The sequence below is a fragment of the Hevea brasiliensis genome, chromosome 7 (genome assembly GCF_030052815.1).
Source record: "Hevea brasiliensis isolate MT/VB/25A 57/8 chromosome 7, ASM3005281v1, whole genome shotgun sequence".
Lineage (NCBI taxonomy): Eukaryota > Viridiplantae > Streptophyta > Magnoliopsida > Malpighiales > Euphorbiaceae > Hevea > Hevea brasiliensis.
Window position 1 is genome coordinate 96,435,908 of NC_079499.1, and position 21,631 is coordinate 96,457,538.

At 30.2% G+C, this 21,631-nt stretch overlaps 2 protein-coding genes across 4 annotated transcripts; both read right to left on the bottom strand.

Annotated features, from left to right (window-relative positions):
- Positions 1 to 826: 826 nt before the first annotated feature.
- LOC110649969 (uncharacterized) lies at positions 827 to 8,671 on the bottom strand. Of its 3 annotated transcripts, none has more exons than XR_002493862.2 (4): positions 6,946 to 7,531; positions 1,780 to 2,641; positions 1,290 to 1,365; positions 827 to 1,207 (listed from the first exon to the last, which is right to left on the bottom strand). XR_002493862.2 is itself a non-coding variant. In XM_021804736.2 (4 exons), exons 1-3 carry the CDS (start codon positions 8,123 to 8,125, stop codon positions 1,796 to 1,798), a joined length of 1,392 nt encoding a protein of 463 aa, XP_021660428.1. In that variant the 5' UTR covers positions 8,126 to 8,671; the 3' UTR covers positions 827 to 1,365; positions 1,780 to 1,795. The 3 variants fall into 3 exon arrangements, 2 of the variants coding, with proteins under 2 accessions (XP_021660428.1, XP_021660427.1); XM_021804736.2 differs by adding an exon at positions 8,083 to 8,671 and having other exon boundaries at positions 827 to 1,365; positions 6,946 to 7,448; XM_021804735.2 differs by having other exon boundaries at positions 827 to 1,365.
- An 8,778-nt stretch (positions 8,672 to 17,449) lies between these two features.
- LOC110652349 (uncharacterized) lies at positions 17,450 to 20,535 on the bottom strand. The gene is made up of 10 exons (XM_021807915.2): positions 20,382 to 20,535; positions 20,061 to 20,174; positions 19,784 to 19,971; positions 19,388 to 19,663; positions 19,236 to 19,294; positions 19,038 to 19,074; positions 18,873 to 18,944; positions 18,600 to 18,750; positions 18,335 to 18,502; positions 17,450 to 18,059 (listed from the first exon to the last, which is right to left on the bottom strand). The coding sequence occupies exons 2-10, from the start codon at positions 20,169 to 20,171 to the stop codon at positions 17,700 to 17,702; spliced, it is 1,422 nt and encodes a 473-aa protein (XP_021663607.1). The 5' UTR covers positions 20,172 to 20,174; positions 20,382 to 20,535; the 3' UTR covers positions 17,450 to 17,699.
- Between the last annotated feature and the right edge of the window lie 1,096 nt (positions 20,536 to 21,631).

A 21,631-nucleotide genomic window follows, 5' to 3' on the forward strand; every position in this document is an offset into this window, starting at 1 on the left:
AGGATAAATGTGAACGGCGATAGATGAATACATGCGGTCCCCACCGCCAACTCCACATAAGCGACCAAAGAAACTCTTGCATTCCATGGATATGAGATAGAGAAGTGGGAACTTTTGGCCCACGACAGTGTGAGGGAAATAAAAAACAGAAAGAAAAATTATAATGGGAACTTCTTTTTAGGGTTGCCATCTTAATCTTTTGATGAGACTTGCCTCCTCCCCAATACCCCCTTTAATCTTTGCTACTGCCACCTTTTCTTTTCTTTTCTTTAAAAAAAAATTATTATCAATCTTTCTTTACGTGTGTTTGCAGTTTGGGAACAATTTTTTCTTTTTCTAATTTTATCTTAAAGTTCATTGGCTCATACCTTCTTTAGCTTAAAGCTGTGACCAGCTAGCTGTCTCTGGTCTCAATCTTTTTTCTTCTTTTCCCATGGGACACAGGAGAACCAGCCATGGTCGATCAATTGGAATTTGAGTGCATCAGTAGTTATACTTTGAGATGCTTTTGGTGTGAGACGAGGCCCAGCCCAATCCCTGGAATTCAATGACTGACTCCAATGAAACAAACAACGACTATTCTAGGTACTTTTCTAAAGCTTATCATGAAACAACGACTAGGTCACTCTCCCATGGAGTCATCCACTAACTATGCCAGTCTTTTAACGTATGCGTTTGGATTGGGGGGTGGAACGGGGACCAACCTTTTTGGTGAAATATAATTGTAAATGTCCCTGTCAAATTTTAGCCAAATCAGATGCTACCAGAATTACCTCGCTTTTTAATTTGTTTGTCACCTCAGACATTTTTATAACTTGCATCAATGTGTCAAAAAAGCGTTCGAAATTTCTCTAGTACTGTTGTTTTCTGTCCAGTTAATAGACATAGTTTATCTGCTGCGTTTGCCACAGGTACGGCAGTAATTAACAATCACGACAAATCATTATTGATAAAAATTGGTTCAGCAGAAATGCCGGAGCAATTGGAACCCCTTTCTCTGCCTTCCTGAACCCCTTCTACTTTTTTTTTTTTTTGTCAGAGGCTAGTTCTTACATATTGTAAGATTCAACATGGGATTTCAGTCCTCCATATTGGACTGAAAAAGATTACATTGGCTCAGACAACTACTTTCAGGAATGTAATATAACCTAGCCAGCATCAAAATAAGAAGTCGCCAAGGCTACCGACTCACCCTGGGATGGAAGATCTGATCATGACAAATTTGGTTCTCATCTTTTTCATGGTGGAGAGAGAGAGAGAGAGGGAGATAGTTAGAGAGAGATTCTCACCAGTAAATGGACCAAATGTTTGGTCACAATCTCTAATGGTAAAGGATTCTCCTTCATCTTCATAAACCTTCTAATCCTGATACAAATCCAACCATTAGATTGTCAGAAATAAAATCCTGATGGATTGATGAAAAGATCAGTCATCACCTTGCACATTTAATTCCCAACAGTAGCAAAAGTGGTTTCATTTGATCCTCAAAACTACAAAACCTTAACTCTTACCACAGCCTTCCCTCAAAACAGAGATTCACATGCAACTCAGACAGCAACTGGTGCAACTGTAAGTAGGTTATTAGAAAATTTTCATATCAATGAATAACTTTCTCTCTACAAACATACAACCCTCCTCATGTTAATGTAAACATCATCTAAACGCAAAGATTTATGACTAAAAGAAAAACCTTTATGAATTATGGAGGCAATTACACACAAAAAATGAAAGAACATGAAAAGAGCATTCGCATATGATACACTAATATAAGATATAAACCTGTCATTGCTACCCTCTATGCTCTCCACACAGAAGGAAGCCTCCACTTTTTATGCCAGTAAATTGATATTCTTGACCATACTGGGAATCCAAAATTAAACTCAAGTGGTCGGTCAGCAGGTCCTCCAACTATTAAAGGTAGCCACACGTATCTTGAGTCCCTCAAGTCAGCTGGATTCCACCGATCGGCCATGAAAATAAATGAACCTGGAAGTCCTTCCAAAGGAATTACAAATGTGCTTTGCGCAAAAAATGTTGTAAGCCGAAACATCTTGTTGCCTCCAATGCATGGATTTCCCATAGTTTCCCATGGACCCATGACTGATTCAGCTGCATGGGCCAGAGCCTCATTTGGGGCCCAGCCAGTGCACCCTGATGTGATCATGTAGTAAGTCCCCTGATGCTTAAATAGTGCTGGAGCCTCCCTGTGTTGCCCAACAAGAATCCTTCTCACAACGTGTGTGACATCAAGATAATCTTCTGTAAGAGGTCCAATGTGAAGCTCACTGTTATCCTCAGAGGAGTATATAAGATATGCCACACCATCATCATCTTTAAAGATAGTCATATCTCTGCTTTCAAATCCATGAGGCCTTTTGCTATAGAGGTAATCAAAAGGACCAGTCGGGGAATCACTAATGGCAATGCCAACAGCAGCTTTGGTGTAGTTGGCATCATCAATATGCATCCACATCACATACTTCCCTGTCCTGTCATTGTAAATCACTTTTGGCCTCTCGAGCACGTTAGATTTGTGGAGAGCATGGGTTTCATTTGTCTCTTCTGCTGCCAATACAATCCCCTCATTTTTCCATGTCCAAAGGTCTTTGGAGGAATAGCAACCAACTCCAATGATGTCAACCTGAAAGAGAGAGCATAAAAAGACCTTGATAAGTTATATCTTCAGGTTAACAGATATTACGTGTGCCCTGATAAGAAGGCTAATGATAGATGAGAAAAATTATAAATGCTGAACTATGCATATAAATTCTAACAAAACAAGTTATAAAATGATAAACCTGAATTCTGGCGTTCATGTGAAAAATGTGTTTGAGATGCATGCATACCCACAAGAAGCTTAAAATCCACTATAGCAAGTCATACTCTTAAAAATTACATGAATTTGATTTAACGGCTTATTTATTCTTTTCACACTTTTAGATTAATAATCACAATCATGTAATGCATTACAAAAGACATGATGAATTCACATATATCTCATGATACTTTTAAATGCTTAGAGAATTCCAGAAACTACACCATGGAAGTGTAAATTGTGGACTTAAAAAAAATATTAATATAAAAATAAAATTTCCTATTAGAAATTATTAAAGAAATTTATTTTAAAAAAATCTATAATTCGGAAACATCTCAAAGAAATAGTAAATATGCTATTGCAAAACAACATATCAAAAATAAATCAAGATGACAAAAGTTCCACAATCTATCTCAATATAACAATTAGAAGCACTGTTTCTAAAATAGCATCTTCAAAATAATTTACGAAACATCACCACAGTGCACTAAAGCTATGTTTGGAATAGAGTTAGGAAAGAGGTAAGGGAAGCTTATCTATGTCTGGTAGAAAATGTGTTAAATACGTTAATGAAGGAAATGTATCTAACTTGTACGAGGGCTAAATGCATTTCCTGCTTCTTTTCTTTCTAAACAAACAGTATAACTGAACTTGGATTTTATTTTCTGATGCATAATTGATAAATCAAAAGGTCAATTCATTGATTCACATCTCATGGCAATACTTAAAAGCATTACTCACAATAACACCTAGTGCACCATAATATGTTAAATTAATATTTTAAAATTAAAAATACTTTTTGGGAGATAATCACAGATTGACATCTTCTTAAAAGTTAAGAGAACCCCACAATATGACAAAGACCATATTCGAAACTTGAAAATATATTCTCTTTTTGCACATAAGTGACATTCGAAAATATATTTGTAAAAGAATCTTTCGGCATTTATGAAAATCTAATGATTTTCTTTTGAATCATATCTTATAGTAAACAATAGTAACCCTTCTACAAAAATTCAATATCATTTCAGCAATGTATTTTCCTATTAAATTTTTAAAATCAGAAATGAATTTGTTAAAAGCAAGATAAGATCATCTTCTTCTGCTTCAAGACAATCACACAATATAATTGGAAGTGTTAGCAGCCTAGTAGTAGTACTACAGCAGTATTGATAGAACTCAGCAAAACAAAATAACAGCAAGTTCAAAGCAGCATATCAAACTTGAAAAAATATTTTTTATATAAATAAAAAAATAGACCCTTCTACAGTTAAAAACATTTCATAATGACGCTTAAAAATTGCTAGTTCTTTTTCAAAAAATTCAAGAGAATTTCATTGCACCACGGTCGGAAAAAAATATATTACAAATTTGAAAATGCTTATTTGACATGTTATAGACAAATGTAAATATTTTTATAAATATTAGGAACACCGAATGAGAACATTCAAAAGCTACTGTATGGCAATAATTTCCAGAAAAATCAACAAAAGCTCAATCCAACATGTTTAACAGTCATACTTGAATTTCTCTCTATATAGTTAAAATAAAAAAAGCATTTTACAATACAAAATTACAAAATAACTCTTAACAATAATTAAAAAGAACATAATATTACTACTTTTTTTGAGGGGCTTTTTTGGTACACTTAAAAAAAGCATATGTTACCATACAATAGATACCGTAATAGAATTTTGATCAGTGAGAAGTTTCAAATTGTTTAGCAAGCTTTGGACTAGGATAAATAAGATTATTTAATTGCTTATTCCATCAGATTGACATGACACGTAAAGCATATGCCTGAGAAGCCAAAAAAAACAAATACATGTATTCAAAAAACTAGGCAACCTAAAAGCTCAATCTTTAGGTGACGATCCAAGCATAGTGTTATGATATGTCCTTAACAAGAACTTCATGGGAAAGCCAACAGGACTTCAATGTGTGGGCAAGCACAGCCCAAGATTAAGCCCTTAAACTACTTGGTGAAAAAGGTTTTCATGCCTTACGGAAAAACAACTCAATATGCATGCTTGAAATTATAGAAACCACTTAACCTAACAACTAAGGGTTATAGGTAATGCAAAGAATAAAGTTTCTCTCTAATTTGAAAGTCCATTGGGCTTTAGTGAGCGAAGAAACCTAGGGCCACATCTATCTTGTGCTAAAAATAACATGGGGCACCCAAAATTCTTACGTTGGGCCAATAGGTCAAAGAGGCTACAATATTATATTAAGGAATCACTCAACCTAAGAGTTTAAACTTGTGCGTGAAAGTTCAAAATTAAGTTTTGATATCTCTACAGTTTACATCTTATGTATGAAAATAAGAAGATAAAAGGATATATCCGAAGGCATCTTGTGCAACGAGGAAGATAATTGCAGTCTTCTGATTTACTTTTTTATTTTTTGAAAATAGTGTAGTTACAAGAATGACCGGATCAAGCAATGCCCTCTTTCATGGTCTTTCACTAGCCTGTGTAAAAGGTTCCAGTATTAAAAAAAAAAAATGAAAGATCATGGACTAGTTAATCATATACCATTTGCAGGCTGAATCAATGTGGATCTGATTGTCACTTATGACTTTACAAGCTTCACATAGGATATGCATTCTTAAACATACTCATCAACAGCATTGCAGCTTGGGTAGTCAAGCATCACTCTTATGGTCATAGGTTCTGTAACTAAAATGATTCTCTCCAATATAAGCTCACCATTGCACTCCATTCTTGGCCCATATAATTTGCCTGAAGCTATCCAATCAGAATTGTACTTGGATAAGAATAGGCCAACCAAATTGGGATAATACATAGAAGATAACCTTCTTAACTACCTGACAGTAATCCCTTTTCATCAATGTAAACCTTGCCTTGCCTGACTACTGGCACAGGATTGCTAAATCCTGCCATAAGAGCACAAAAACTTCATCCAAAAATCCAAGCTGATACCAAATGTCATATTCAAGTAGTAGATCAATTTAGGATCATATGGCTCTCCCAAAAGCTCCACAGCCTGACCTCCACTTGGACCTTGGTCGCCAAGAGTGATCATCAATAGAGCTTGCTTTGGAATTAGGATAGACAATAATGGATTCACATTACTTATCCAAAAAATTGAAATAATGCATGAGAAATATGTTTCAAAAGCAAAGGACAAATGTGTACATTTTACTTATGAAAATAAGGTTAGAGCATGTAATCTCAGGTATGTTGTATGTGTAAAAAATAAAAAATAAAAAAATTGCACAATCATCAAGTTTACAGGGTTCTAGAACCATGATTTAGTCTTAGGTAAATGCTCTTGCAAGGGATTACACTAGTTTGCAGAAAAAGTTCACAAACTAAATCAATGAAGGAATAGATAATGAACATATCATTTGCAGTCTCTTTTATTACTGGCAATTACCAGCTTCATATTAGATGTGATTTCTAAAAGATACTAATCTACAACACAGTAGATTGTGTAATCAAGCACCACTTGCAATGACTCCTTTCTGATAAATCACTATTGCACTCTGATTGATAGGAATTTCTATGTCCCATATAATTACTTGAAGCTATCCAATCTGAATCAAACTCGGACAATGGAAGGCAATCAGCTTTAAGAGAGAGAAAAGAACATTACTTTCTTAAATGTATGCTATACCTACCCCCAGCTCCAGTCACATGATTAAAAAATCCCACCAAATGAGCAGATCCATATTTAAAAGGCTACAATAAAAGGCAAAATCTTAGTTGTGGATAAGATTCTCATATCATTGTTCCCCAAAAGTCTACCAATACCAATCAGGCACATCTCCTAGGAGTCACTAACAAAGTTGAATCTAATTTAGGGGGATACCATTACCAATGAAAGGAATGCAATATTAGGTTACAAACAGATTCCATATAAAGATATGATACGGCTTAGGACTAAGGGATCAATGACTCAGTGAAAAAACAAATTTCCTCCCAAGTTTAACCTTCATAATAGTGAATAACAGAAGGGACTTTACATATTAGCATTAGCTGCTGTCCCAGCATATGCAAAAAAGAAATACAGTTGGGAGATGTAAACTAAACAAAATATTTCCATGGACGAATATGCATAAAAGTCTAGCTACAATTGATGGTAAGATGGTGTAAATTACTAACCCGCGCTGCTCCTTTTTTGTGGGCATGGTAAGTAGGGCCATCTTTATACTCTCCATACCAATAGTAGGTCTTTGACATTTCATCATACAAAATTCCTCCTCCATGAGCTTGAATGGGATTTCCCTCAGTATCCAACCAAATTCTCCCAGGATAATAATAGAAGCTATTGTTCCCAGCATCGTTCATTGGATCTATAGCGCTTTTCATACCAGGAAAGAAAACATGCCGAAGTTGAGAATTCTCATCAAGAAATTCATCAATCAGTGTGGTCGTCCTCTTAGGCCTTCGTTTTGCAGCACGTGGAGATCTTTTACCCCTTGGTGGAGGAATTTGGATATTGTCCTCCTCCACCTGCTCAAGTTCACGGATGAGAGGATGATGACTCGAATGGAATTGGATCTCTCCATCTTTCCCACCATTGTGGCTAAAAAGGGAGTACAAGTGAAGGAAAAGTAGAAATCCCACTAAGCTCCACACCACAGCAGACATAGAACATCTGCTTCCTGCATTGCAACGGAAAGTGGTTGGTTTCCTGTATTTGTCCCTCATCCCCATTTTCTCTCTTCTTTTTATCTCCAAGATAATGCTGCAATTAACAAAATGCAATATATGGAGATCCCATGAACCCGACCAAAAAAATGTCACAAAAATTTTCAAAGTACATGAATTGTTCAGAAAAATCTAAAAAACGAGATTAGGACTTAAAGTACTTAAGAGAATATAGTAATTATGTCCTGAATATACTCCCAAAGCACTCAAATTAAAATTGATATATTGACTTTCTAGCTTTCTAATTGCAAACTTTGGATCGCTAATCCATTTACCACAAAATAAAATCAGGTTTTTTATCTTGGAAAAGCATGATATATTCCAAAACTAGTAGAACAATTACCTTTCTGATCAATAATCAAAACACACAGTTACTTCCAGATATTTCAAAGAATATCAAAAAAAGTTAGTCCCATATGGCAGATCAATACAAAACCCCAATTGCTGTGTCCTAAACCCAAAATGATCTCATGTTCCCACCAGAAAAATTAAACCAAAATAAAGGAAGTAAACAAAATTGTGCATGCACAAAGAACACAAAAGGCGCAGCAAACCATGAACTCAAGAACAAAGTCGAAAACAACTTACCAGACCAATTACGAACCATCAGTCGAGCCAAACTTCCAGACATGGGTTTTATCGCTGACGCTCTTCTAAGTTGAAGCAAGAAACCAACTTAACAAACCAAGCAATCCACAAACCACTTCACAGTCTCATTGAATACCAATAAATCTCTCATCTAATAACAATCAATCAAGTTAAGTGAGGTCAAAAGAAAAGAAAGGAAGAGAAAAGAGTTGGGTAGTTGATTTCTGGTTCAAATTGGATCTGAGGAGGTGGATGATTGATGACGACTTGAGACCAAAAAAATGCTCTGTGTATTTATATTTCTATCGCTATGCTTCCAGCGTTTGTTGGATGATTTTGTTGCTGGACTCAATGAAGGGACCAAAATGAGATTTGTGTAGAAAGATATGGTATAATCTAATTAATTCTAATGATGAGTTTGCCTAATTGCCTTGCCTCCGCCTCAAATTCTCTCTGCTTCTTTCACACTGGTTTGGATTTTTTTTTCTTTTTTCCTTTTGGGCATCCAATGGAGTTTTGAAATTTTTTTACACTAAAGAAGAATCATCTACTTATACCCAAAAAAAAAAAAAAAAATTCCTCTGTAAATGCTTCAGCCCATTATAATTAAAATTTTAAATTTTTTCCATACAAAAATTTAAATATCTTAAATATAATATTTTCTTTTGTATAAATTTTATTATAGTAAAATTTTTAAATATAATATACATAGTAAAATTTACATTTAAAATAATAAATGAGATTTACATATTTATTTTATAAATTTATAATGGAGCTAATTTAAGTAAATTTTTCCCTTTATTGTAATAAAGTAAGGCTTAAAATTTTGACAGCCTTTTGCCTTTAATGTATTTGGTTGTTGAATTCCAAATGTTCATACATGCATACATGACAAGGAAGATGATTTAATTGGCTATGAATATGAATGCCACCTACCATATTTATATGGTCAAAACATATTTTTTTTTCACTAAACTTTCATATTTTTTTCATTCAATCCTCATAATTTTATTAATATATTTTTTAAATTTTTTTATATTAATTTTACCATAGTGCCAACTTTCCAATAAAGGACACAGATTTTGTCATCCCCAGAAAGAAAAATGTATTGAATTTATATACCCAAATAATTTTTTTTATAAGCGTTATAAAAATCTGAATTTTTACTTAAATTTACAAGTAATTATAATAAATTTATTTAATTTTATCAATTATATGTAATAACATTTTGATTTAAACTTTCGAGTTCTTTATGTAATATATTTTTATCTTATTTTTTCTTAATTTTTCACTTAACATTTTAAATTTTAAATTAGATATAGTAGAGAGATCTGTTAGTCTGAATTTACTTAATTTTTTTTAAATTTTATTAATAAAATTATAATTAAAAAAAAAAGGAATTATTGGAATAAGTTGGTAGTCTTAGTCCATGATTAATCTTTGCCAACTAAAGCATGAGGTGGTAATTGAGACAAAATTTCAGAAACAGAAACAGACGCTTGTAGTAAATTGGCTTGCTATTTCTAGCTTTGGTTAGGTGACCAATTTTTCAGCTTTTAATATTAGCTACCTTGCCATCTTACGTGCTGAGTGGCATTGCATATCCTTGCATCTTGGGGATCTAAGTCCATCGACGGTGACTGCACTTACCATCTAATAAAGTATTCAATAATCTTGAAAAATATATACTTTTCTGTCGTCCTATTAATTTAAAGGCTCACATTTTGGCCCTTTGCGTTACACTAAAAGTATTTTTAAGAATTAAATTTTTTAATTATTTAAGAATTACAATGCCAGTTTGATTTCATCAAGAGTGCTATTAATACGTGCTTCAAAAATTAGCAACTCAGCTCAGCTCAGCTCAACTCAATGTTGTTCCAAAAAGACGAGCAACATATGTAAACAATTTAGTCGAAGATGACAATGGCTCTCGCTTTTGCTTCCCCTCCAAAATCATTGTCATTGTGAAATAAACTATAATAGAAACAGACACAACAAGTTCTACACCAGTCAAGTCGAAGCTCTTAAGTACTTGCAAGATAACGTGTGGCCAAGGCTTCCGTAAATATCTTAACTCGAATCTATCCGATATTTAGAAGTTCAGAGTCGTAGTTCCTTTCTCTCTAAAATGTGGCATAGCAAGTAGAGGAAAAAGTCTTTGCCCCTTTATTTCCCCGTTAGCTTTCTTGATTGACATATGATTGAGAATTTTTTTCTTTTTTTTTTTTTCAATTTATTGTAGGAGAGTTGGTTTTCTTGTTTTTTTTTTCAAAAAGATAGAGACGTTATTTGCAAAGATTATTATGATGTTCCAATTAAGGTTGTGAATGATTATCAAGGGTTTCGAACCAAATAACCATATTAAACTAATAAGAATCATAATAAATTGAATTTATTTTTATATTTTAATTAAATTCTAATTATTTATTAAAAACCGATCAGATATTAGAATCGTACTAAAACCGAACTGAAATCATACTGAATCGAAAATCAAATTTATACACATATTTTTTTATGATTTTATATTATATATTTTTAATATAATTATATATATTTATACATGTATGCTTCTACTAAATACAGTATAATTTTATATTTCATTGCTCACATTTTCTTAATAATTTTAGTTATAAATATATTAAAGTGCCTTATAATTCTTAATTATAAGTGTATTATTATATTATATGTACACTTAATTTATAATTATATTTATACTTTATGGTTAAAAATTATATAATTAATAAATAGTTAAAAGATATATTATATGATATACTTGTATTATTAAATCATATAATATATTTGATTCTAAATTATATATATATATATATATATATATATATATATATATCTTATAATTAAAGATATATAATTTAAAAATAGTCAAAACATATATTATTCGATGTATTATATGTTATTAATGAACTTAAAAGCTTAAATGCTATGTAAAACCCGAGTTTTCATAAATTATATTTCTTAAATGTAAAATATTATTTTTAATAAAATATTTTAATTGGATGCTATTTTAATAAAATTATTATTTTTAAAAAATTTAAATTAATGTTATTTCTAAACATACCTTGTAAATTATTTAATAGCCCTATTTAAATTGGAATGGTTGGTCTTATAAATTAATGTTAAATCAATTATCAAAATATGAGTATTATTTCATTATTTTCAATCTTAGTTTTAAGGTTTGATTCAAATTATTATTATTATTATTATTATTATTATTATTATTATTATTATTATTATTATTATTATTAAAAAAATATTTTTAGAACAGCGGCCCCCCCCTCCCTCCCTTCCTTATCTCGCTCCCCAATCCCACTCTTCCCTCACTTTCTCCCTCTCGCTTTCCATCTGACTTGCCAGTATTAGCATCAACGAGGCACCAGCAGCCTTCCTCCATGTCCGAACAACCACTAGACGGTGGCAGCACCTAGCAGTAGACAACAGAAAAGACAACAGAAAGAGAGGGAGGGAGAGAGAAAAGAGAGGGAGGGAGAGAGAAATCGCATAACAGGGACCCAACTTCCCAATGTCACTTCGGCCATTTATGGTGGTTCCAAGTGCCACGAACTCCTGGGATGACCAGCTTTCAGATGGGACCAGTGGCACTCCGTTTGGTGGCCAGAGGAAGGAGAACCGACAAAGGAAAGTTAGAAGAAAAACACATGGGTTTTAAGAATTCCGGCCACTTTTCTGGTGATCTGATCGTCGAATAGGCAATTTGAGACCACCGATGAACTCAAGGAAACGAAACCTTCAATATGGGACTAGCCCTGCTCCGATCAAATACCGTTTGAAAAAGAAGATCATCAAACGACTTAGATTGCTTAGTAAGATTTTTAGGCCTTTTCAATTCTCAAAAATTAAAAATAATTTTATGATAATTATTGACAATTTTTTAGCTTAATTTAGATGTGATCGGATTGGTGATAGCTCACCAGTCTCAGGGTTCGGTGGGTTGTCCCGAAAAAGGGTCGTGTTTATAGTTGATCCTAGTATTTTCAGACGTCCCGCACGCATTCCAAGTGTCAGATTTAGCACAGGTAAACTCGAACACTAAGTTATTCATTTTTGCCTAATACCTAATTTAGAATAAAACTCATAACATATTTTTAAGTGATTAAAAAATTATGATTCTTGTTGCAATGGATTTAAAACTTTTTTAAGGACCGCAAGACCAAATTTTAGAATTTTTAGAGCTCGTTTGAGTGATTTTTGTAGAATGTTAGTTTTAGGGACTAAAATATAATTTTTCAATTTTATGAGAATTACCTGGTTTGGAGGGTCCAAGAGGGTCCATGTGATGTTAATGGGATATGAATGTGAGAATTGTGATTTATAAGTGTTATTTGAACTATATTGCAGTTGGATAGATCCTAAGTATAGGGAAAACTCTGCTGGATTTCCAGCATAAATTAGGATGTCTTTTATCTCTTTTAAGTCCTGTTTTGATTTAGTTTAATGAAAATATAATATAATTGTTTAGGTGATCAAGGTCAGCTATCTTCCTCCACTCAACAGCTACAGTAGTTATCGGTTAACTAGTAAATAGATATTGATTTTATTTATAATTTCAATATTATTATATATCAAGGTATGCTCATGTATCACTTATACATATATGTACGTAGTAAAAATTAGACATGTCTTATATTGCATTTGTTCTAGATGATATTATTGTGATTGTTGTTTTATGGCGATCTGAGCTGTGTGTGTGAGTTGGTGTGTATGTAGTATGTATATGGATATGGATAGGACGAGTAGACGCGGCTGGAACTTGACTCGCTAGGACCTGATTTTTATTATGGATAAGTCGGGGTAGGCATGGCTTTGAGTTGATCTCACTGGCGCCCACATTTGGATATTAAGAGAAAGTCCAGCTTGAGTTGATCTCACTGGCAGAAGTTGGAACTAAGAGAGCTGTACAAAGAATCAGCTCATATATATATATATATTTATGTGTGTGTGTGTATGGATGTGACACACGAGTGTGTGAGTGCTCTAAATTACTTTTAATGTAATTATGACTTAACCTGTTTGAATTGTGTGAAGGTGTTGTATTCATTTTTAAAGATGCACTAGATTTAGCTAGTTATAGAAATTGTATGTAAAATTAGTATCTTACTCTATAAGTCGAACGCTCACTCCTATTCATCCTATTTTTCTAGGCTACAAGAGAAGTACTTTTTCAGAATAACCTGCTTTCTTTCCCGCAAATTTATTAACAGTTATTTATTTGTATTATATTTTTTTCAAAATTATAATATAAAACTCCGCATGTGTTAATAGTAATATGAATTTTGTCAAGGACAGTGTTAATTCAAGTTTTTGATATTAATAAATGAACATTTTTATGATATTTAAATAATTTGTAAATAATAGTATCAATGTTGAGCTGAGCTCCCCTGGTTTAGTTTTTTTTTTTTTATGGTTATCTAATTATGTTGACCTGTATAAAAATATAATGTATTATTTTATTTTATTTACATCTTGGGCCTTAGTTTTGAGCCATGGTTATAGATTTGGGGAATAGTAAGGCTTACTATGGGCTATGGGGACTTTATACTGGATCAGATTTTAATGTCAGTCTGGCCTGTGCGATTGGGTCGTAACATGTTAATTCAAATATAACTTTTAATATAAATAATTATATAAAATTATTTCAAAATTGAGAATTGAAAAACCAAAAATTGTATCGAATTAAAACCATATCGAAATTTTGGTTTAATTTTGATATTTAGACAAATTCCAAACTAAAATCAAAACCAAAACCGTCAAGACCAGAACGGACACACAAGGCCAACGAGTATACCCAGAAGCATAATAAGTTCCTTCTCACTGGGTTAAGCTCTCTGCCACCCCTGTGCTTTATATACACTCCTCCTCCTCCTTTGTAACCAACGACAGTGATCTTATTCTTAATTCCAAGTCTCAAAAACAACCATCGACCAAGAAACCTACGTTCGTCTTCCTCCCGAGTTCCCAAAAACAACTCTCATTTGATTTTTTTTTTTTTTTCCTTTTCTGAATTATAGGTTTTTTTTTATATTGCTTTTCTTTAACTTAGTTATATGATGTCACGTAATAGAAATAAAAATAAAATTGATCTAAAATATAAATTTAAATATATATGATTTATTTGACCAAAATTAAAATATTAAAAATCTATTTGACTGTAATTTTTTTAAACGTTAATGTAATTGTTAAATATAACTTAAAAGGTTTAAATAGGCTTTCTATATATTTATATCTTTTAATCATTTTTTTTTCTGAACACTGAAAAAATAAATTCCTTATGAGGGTTTAGAATATCATGCATATTCAGTAGGAAAAAATTGGTTTAGCCCTTTAATTATAAATAGGATTGAGGTTTAATTTCTAAATTTTTAAAGGAGTTTAATTATTAAGATTTAAATTTGAAATTTATAATTAATATCCCAAAGCCCTAATTATAGAATCTTAAATTTTTTTTTTAACTCAAAATCTCATAATTTTAGAGATCTCTATTCTTTTGAATAAATTAATTTTTTTTTGACGTGTAATACACGTTTTCTATACTCATTATATGTACTTGTAATTTAATATTTTTATATATTATTTTTTATATGATATAATATTATTATAATATGTTTATTATTATTATTATTATATAATTTTTCATTTTTTCGTGATATTTATGTTGTATACGCACTAATTATTTTTATATTAAGTTAATGAAAATGAATGTATATTAATGAAAATAAGAAATTATAGAGATGAAATTTATAATGAAAAATTTATTATTATAATATAATTTTATAATTATAAGCGTTTTATAAATATATAACTTTAACTATTTATTATTTTGTTGATCTATAAGTGTTAAATTTATCAAAATTAATTAATTTTTATTATTTTATAATTTTCATAAAACGTATATAATCAACGTGAAAATTTTAAACATTTTTCAATATTATTTAAGAGTTTATATATATAACAGTAAAATAAATTTAATTTAGTATAATTTTATATAATATTAATTTTTTTTATTTCTAATTATTTTTAATTTTATTATTTCATTTAATAAAATTAATTGTGCACATTCATATCAACAAGTATCAATATAATTAATTTTTATTTAATATATAATATTTTACATAATTTAATTTTTTTTATAATATGGGGAAAAACTTTAAAAATAAGATTGAATAATATATTAATATTAATAAATTATTTATAAATAATAAATTAATGACTAAAATGTTTTTTTTATATAAAAAATAAAAAAAATCAATACTAATAGAATAAAAAAATTCAGATATTAATATATTATTATTTTTAATTAAAATGATTACAGTAAAAAATATACAGATAATTATTTAGTTTATAGTAAAATATTTTATCAAATTAACTTACAACATATTTTTAAATTAAACTTTTTTATGATTATTTTCTAAGAGTAAACATCAAATTTTAATAAAAAATTTATTAAATCCATATAAATAAAAATTATATTAAATAATGTAATTATTGTATTCATATCAAAATTGTGACTTTTTTTAATCAAATTATCAATTTATGTTGATATTTAAATATAAATTTATTAAATCGAAATAATAATTTTATATTCAAAGTATGATTTTTAATTTTTTTATATTTATTCATTATTTACTGAGTTATGATAATATTATAGTAAAAAAATCAGTATTATAAGTTATAATCATCCTATTAATTATATGAATTTTATAATTAAATTTAAACTTAATATATTCTATTAATTATTAATTTTTAAATAATATATATATATTTATCTATTTAAATATTTTATATATTATAATTTATTTTTTTATATTTTATAAGTAATTATAGATTATTTAAAACTTTTAGCTTTATATAATTTTAATATATATATTACATACTAATTAAATATTTTTTGTAAATCACTGAATATAAATTTTTTTGTCCGTTGTTGAATATATATATATATAAACTCAGAATTACTTTATATATTAATGTAATAATTAAGAATTTTATATATCTATAATTAAGAAAAATATAAATTTATTTTATATGAAATATTTTTTTATTAAACTTATAAGAAATTAAATTAAATGAAAATTTTAAAAGCACTAATGAAAGAATTAATATATTTGGCTCACAAAAAATAAATTCTTTTATTTTTTTTTACATAAATTTAATATAATTGCATTAAAATAATTTTATATAAATAATTATAAGATAGAGATAAAAATTATTAAGATTCATTAAAAAAAAGTCATTTACATAAATAAAATATCTTTTTATTTTTATAAATAATATAAATCATTAAGGTATTTTTATAAAATTTTATTTCAAATTATATTATAATAAAAATTTAATTAAGTAAACTTTAAATATAAATAGAATTAAAAATTTTAAATTTATATTAAATAATTAAATTTTAAATATTAAAAACTTTAAATTTATATAAATTTTAAAATTAAATTAAATATTAAAAAATATAATTATAAATATTATAAATAATAAAGAGTAATTTAATCAAAATCAATGTTGTCCTTCACTCAATGATAGAATCTAAATTAACTTAAATGAAATAGTGCCCCACGCCCAACTGTTAAAAGAATATGAAACAACAAGGCGTAGGCCTGAGCCTAGATTAACTTGAACATATTAGTGCCCCCAGGCCCAACTATTCAAAGATTGCGGAAACGACAAAGCTGAGGCCTGTGAATTCTCATATATACAAATATTGTAGGATTTTTTTATTTATACTTGTTCATAATATATTAAAGATATAAATATTTTATGAAATTATTTATTAAATATTAAAAATATAAATTTAATATATTTATGTATTAAATTTATAATAAATTAAGTTACAAAAATTTAAATATTAATTAAAAAAATATATTTATACATTAAATTAATGATAAATCGAGGAATAGAAATTTTCCAACAAGATTCAATTGAATGGCCAGTATGAGATCTTAATTAGAAGAATCTCTTGCACTATGTCTCTCTAACCTATCTTTATTTTAATATTCTCAGATGAAATGTCATGGTCACTTTCTACGATAAGAGTTGTTTATCGAGATGGAAGCTGAGAATTACCCTGGCTGCCATTATTGGAGAAGTTAACGAGTTTCTCAGGACTTGGAGGCACTAATGATAAAGAAAATGATGGTGAAGACAATGATGAGAATCCATGAAAAAGTTCTGCTTCTTTGTGGTGTTCGTCGTCGTAGCCCTTTCCCTTTCTCATATGAATAAGATTAATCAGGCTACTCGTGGTTTTATTTTATTTTTCCTTTCATGTTGTACAAAATCTTCATATAATTTAGAAATGAGCATTAACTCAATAAAATTAGAGTCTGTAAGATTTCTAATTCAAGTTTATTTTAAAAAAAAATCCATATAATTTACATTTTAGAACCATCATAATTCTCTCACGACCTTGCTAAATATTTGACAATTGCTATAAACAAAGTATAACCCACTCTTCCTTTCTTCTCTAGGAAACTTACAGTATAACTCACACTTCCTTTCTTCTTTAGGAAACTTACTACATAACTCACACTTCCTTTCTTCTTTAGCAAACTTACTACATATCTTGATATTTTCCAAATTTCTTAAGGTCTATCAGGGACAATGGAACATCTGGAGAAGCATCTACCTCTTTCTTGATAAGCTTTAGCTACCCAAATTAATACTAAAATCATCATAAAGACTGAAAGAGAGAACATCGATGACCATAACATTCGAATCGAAGCTTTAAATGACTTGCACTGGTGCTTAACAACATCAGAGAAAGCAGTCTTGACAACAATGCATCTTGCCAAGCTCTCTAAATCTGGATATATACTTAACATATTCTGAACAGAACGACTGTAAGCCAAAGCCATGTTAGAAATGCTCTCAGGAATAATCTTTCCTTCTCTTGTGCATGTTTCAGGGGAATTATCTTGGTAACATGTGAGTCTTGAAAGGATCTACAGATGATTTTTCACACAAAAGGTAAGCTAATTAGGGAAATTTTAACAAATCTTTTATGTAATAGTATCACTGAACAAATGCTACTTACATAACAAATTTATCCCATTCAATGTGACATCATGTACTCATCCATGAATTTTTGTACCATGTCAGGGAAGATTACCAAAGCATTACAAAAATGGCAGAACATGTAGTACTATAAATAGTTAATAACCAATTCAAGGATTCTGTATTTCAGACCATTACCCATATATACTGAAATGCAACTTACATTTGGAATATCCTGGATTGAAATGCTATCCTTTGAGCAGCTCTCAGGGATGTATGTATAATTTGGTGGTCCTGAGAAAGGGTCACATATCTTCTTAACTCCTACTAAATCCATAATGTTTCCCTCTGACGGAAGCAACACATATAATTCTTCCATTTTCCAGTTCAACTGGGAAAAAAAAGGGTATTGCAATTGGAGAAAAGATCAAAGTATATATAAGAGGTCTCACACTTTCATCTAGATAATTGATAAATCAATTTAGTACCTTAGAAACAAAATTATGGATGGTGCTGCCAATTTCTATCAGGAGCTGATCTGAAGATGATGAATCCATGCAAGGTATCATGGAGCTCAGACTACAATTCTGGGGGTCTTGTTCGAAATCCTGAAATGCTGTACAAGTATCGTACACAAAACTGCTTGGCAAAATGATTATATACAATTTAATTATATTGAAGAAGATAATCAAACAAGAAAAATGAAATGGTAATCAAGAGTAAAGTAAAATTAAAGAGTATTAATTGATTAATATACTTACGTTTGGAGGAAGAAATCGAAGCCTGTCAAAGCCCAGCATATAGTTGTTAAGATCCAGCAGACAAAAATTATTCTGGAATAAAAGTAGAAAAAATAAGAGAGGGAGGAAAAGTCTGTAATGTAAGATATAAGTTATGTAATTAATGAGATTAAGCTTGAAAATTACGTGATAAATCCAGGGTGCCAATGCAACAGAAGCAGAACTGAGCCAAAGCACCAATCCATTAGTCTAACCAAGTTAATTAGTTTTAGTTGAATGTTTGTCAGAATCCACCAGATGATTAATAAAGAGCACTAAACTTCAAAACAAGAGATAAAACTTGGGATATAAAATTTAAGCCAAAAAACATGGTATAAAATTTACCTAAGGAAGTCAACAAGAGCACCAAGTTGATGGTCACAACCACAAGATGCAATATGTGCCTAAAATCAGATAGAAGGACATGCATGGATTATGAAAAAGCATTAAACTTTAGGTTATTTATGGTTCAAAGAAGAAGAAAAATTGATGCTTACGAAGTATGAATTGCGAGATCAATTGCACGGCCACTCTTTTGAACAATATCTCGAATAGCTTGTGCTTCCCTTGCAAGAAGATGGGTTATGGTATAAAAGCGCACAGAGGTAGCTGGATCATATGGGCGTAAAAGATGCTGCATTTCTATCATTGCTATGATTACTTTGTGAATCTTTCGGTGGGTGTCTTTGCCTACCTCCACAATCGTCCGCATAAATTTATTGGTTCTGTAGAAGGCGCTCTCATTGGCAGCCAGGACCAGACTAGTGGCAATTCTGAATACAAATGAACGGAGAAACCAGAATAAAACAGCTGCAAACAGATTTTTGGGCTATAAAATCAGAGGCAGATGGGCCTCATTTGAGAATATTTGAGTTGGGCTCTGAGATACTTACATGGCCAATAATGTGAAGAGGATGATGATCAAGAACATCAACAAATAGTGATGATTCAAATAGTCTTTAACGTGGGAAGAGTCGCTTCTCCTCAAAATTTTCCAGGTGAAAACAATTCCAAATCCCAACCCACATAACAGCCACACACCAGCAATTGCATAAGAATGCACTCCTGTAAATACCGCAGACTGAGGCATGATTAAAAACCACACATGCATAATCATTTCTTTGAGGAAAAAAAAGTCAAAACAATATATGATGAAAGAATGAAGCTTACAGCCAAGTAATGTTTGTCAGTAACATTATAGCCTCCATTATAATTCTTGAAGCCACGCAGAGGATCAGGTCTCTTGAAGCTTTGATCTTGATCAGGGGACCCAAAAACCATCACCTTATTAGGTGAAAACACAGAGGTTAAGAGCAAGAAGAACACATATGGAGCCAATATAGACATGACAGATCAAGCTGGTAGCTAGCTAGCTAGCTAGCTTTGTTCCTTGGCTAAAAATAATGAAAAGGGTTTGGTTGATATTGCCTTGAAAATTATCAAATGATAAACTTTTGGGAAAGTGATGAAAAGATTGTTGGTATGACTTACTGAGTAAGGTAGGAATAGCTTGAGGCTTCGGAGATTTTTTTTTTTTTTTAAAATCTGAGAAAAAGCAAAAAATTTAGAGAGAATGAGACTCACGGGGCGAAATTTCTGGTTACCCGTAACTGGAAGTATTGACCGCCTTTTTTCCGCTTCATCGTTGTTGTCTCTTTCTTATAGTAAGCCTCCGGCAAGTGGTTTTTTTTTTTAACTTTTTTTTTTGTATTATTAAGATGGTATTCGATTTGATTTTTTTTTTAACTTTTAATTTTAAATTTATTTTTTAATTTGAAATTTGATTTAAAAATAAATAAATGATTAATTAAAATTAATTTTTAAATAATTTATATATTTAGTTAAAAAGTGTTTAAAAGTAATATCATTTGTTAAATTTAATATATGAGCATAAATTTGGTATTGTGGTTGTTAAAATAAGATTATGTTAATATTTTTAAAATTTATTAGGATAATATAATTTTTTATTTAATTAAAGAGTAATTTTAAAATAAATAAATAAACCATAAGTAAATATATCTCAAACATTAATTGGTATGACATTAAAAACTAACTCTAACGTCAATTTATTTATAACTTTCTACTTTAGGTAGATTTAATTAACTTATAAATCAAACTAAATATCCTCTAAAACTTTAGTTTTTTACATAAAATAATTTACTTGTAAGAAATAGATTATTTTCTTGTATGATGTTAATAATAATTGGAAAATAATTAAATTTACTGTCAAAAACTAAGTGAATTAAAAAAAAAAAAAAACAAGAAAAAAAACCTAAAGATGCTAATAGGTCACTAGTCTCAATAATCTAAAAGCCCGGGTAAGCTCACAACCCAAAACAAAATACCAATGATAATCAAATAAACATTAGAGAAAATGTCACGATTCAAATTCTGGGTCAGACTAACACTAGTATTTGGATCAGTATGAGGTCCCTAAAGTCAATAGTAAGCCTAACTATTCCTAGTCCAACTATAAAATCTATAACTGTAGTATAATTTTAAGAAAATAAACGGACAGAGTGCTACCATAAATTAGACTATCCAACGGGATGATCTTAACTTACTCCACCTGTAATCAGAAATCATTAGGAAGCTCAGCTCACCTTCACGATCCTTAAGCAGACAAAATGATCAAATGGGAGCTCAGCTTCCCCATCTAGAGTATATATCCATTTCACACATCTCACTTGTCCATATAATATATTTACAACTTCAAAAGAAATGAATTATTACAATCCAAA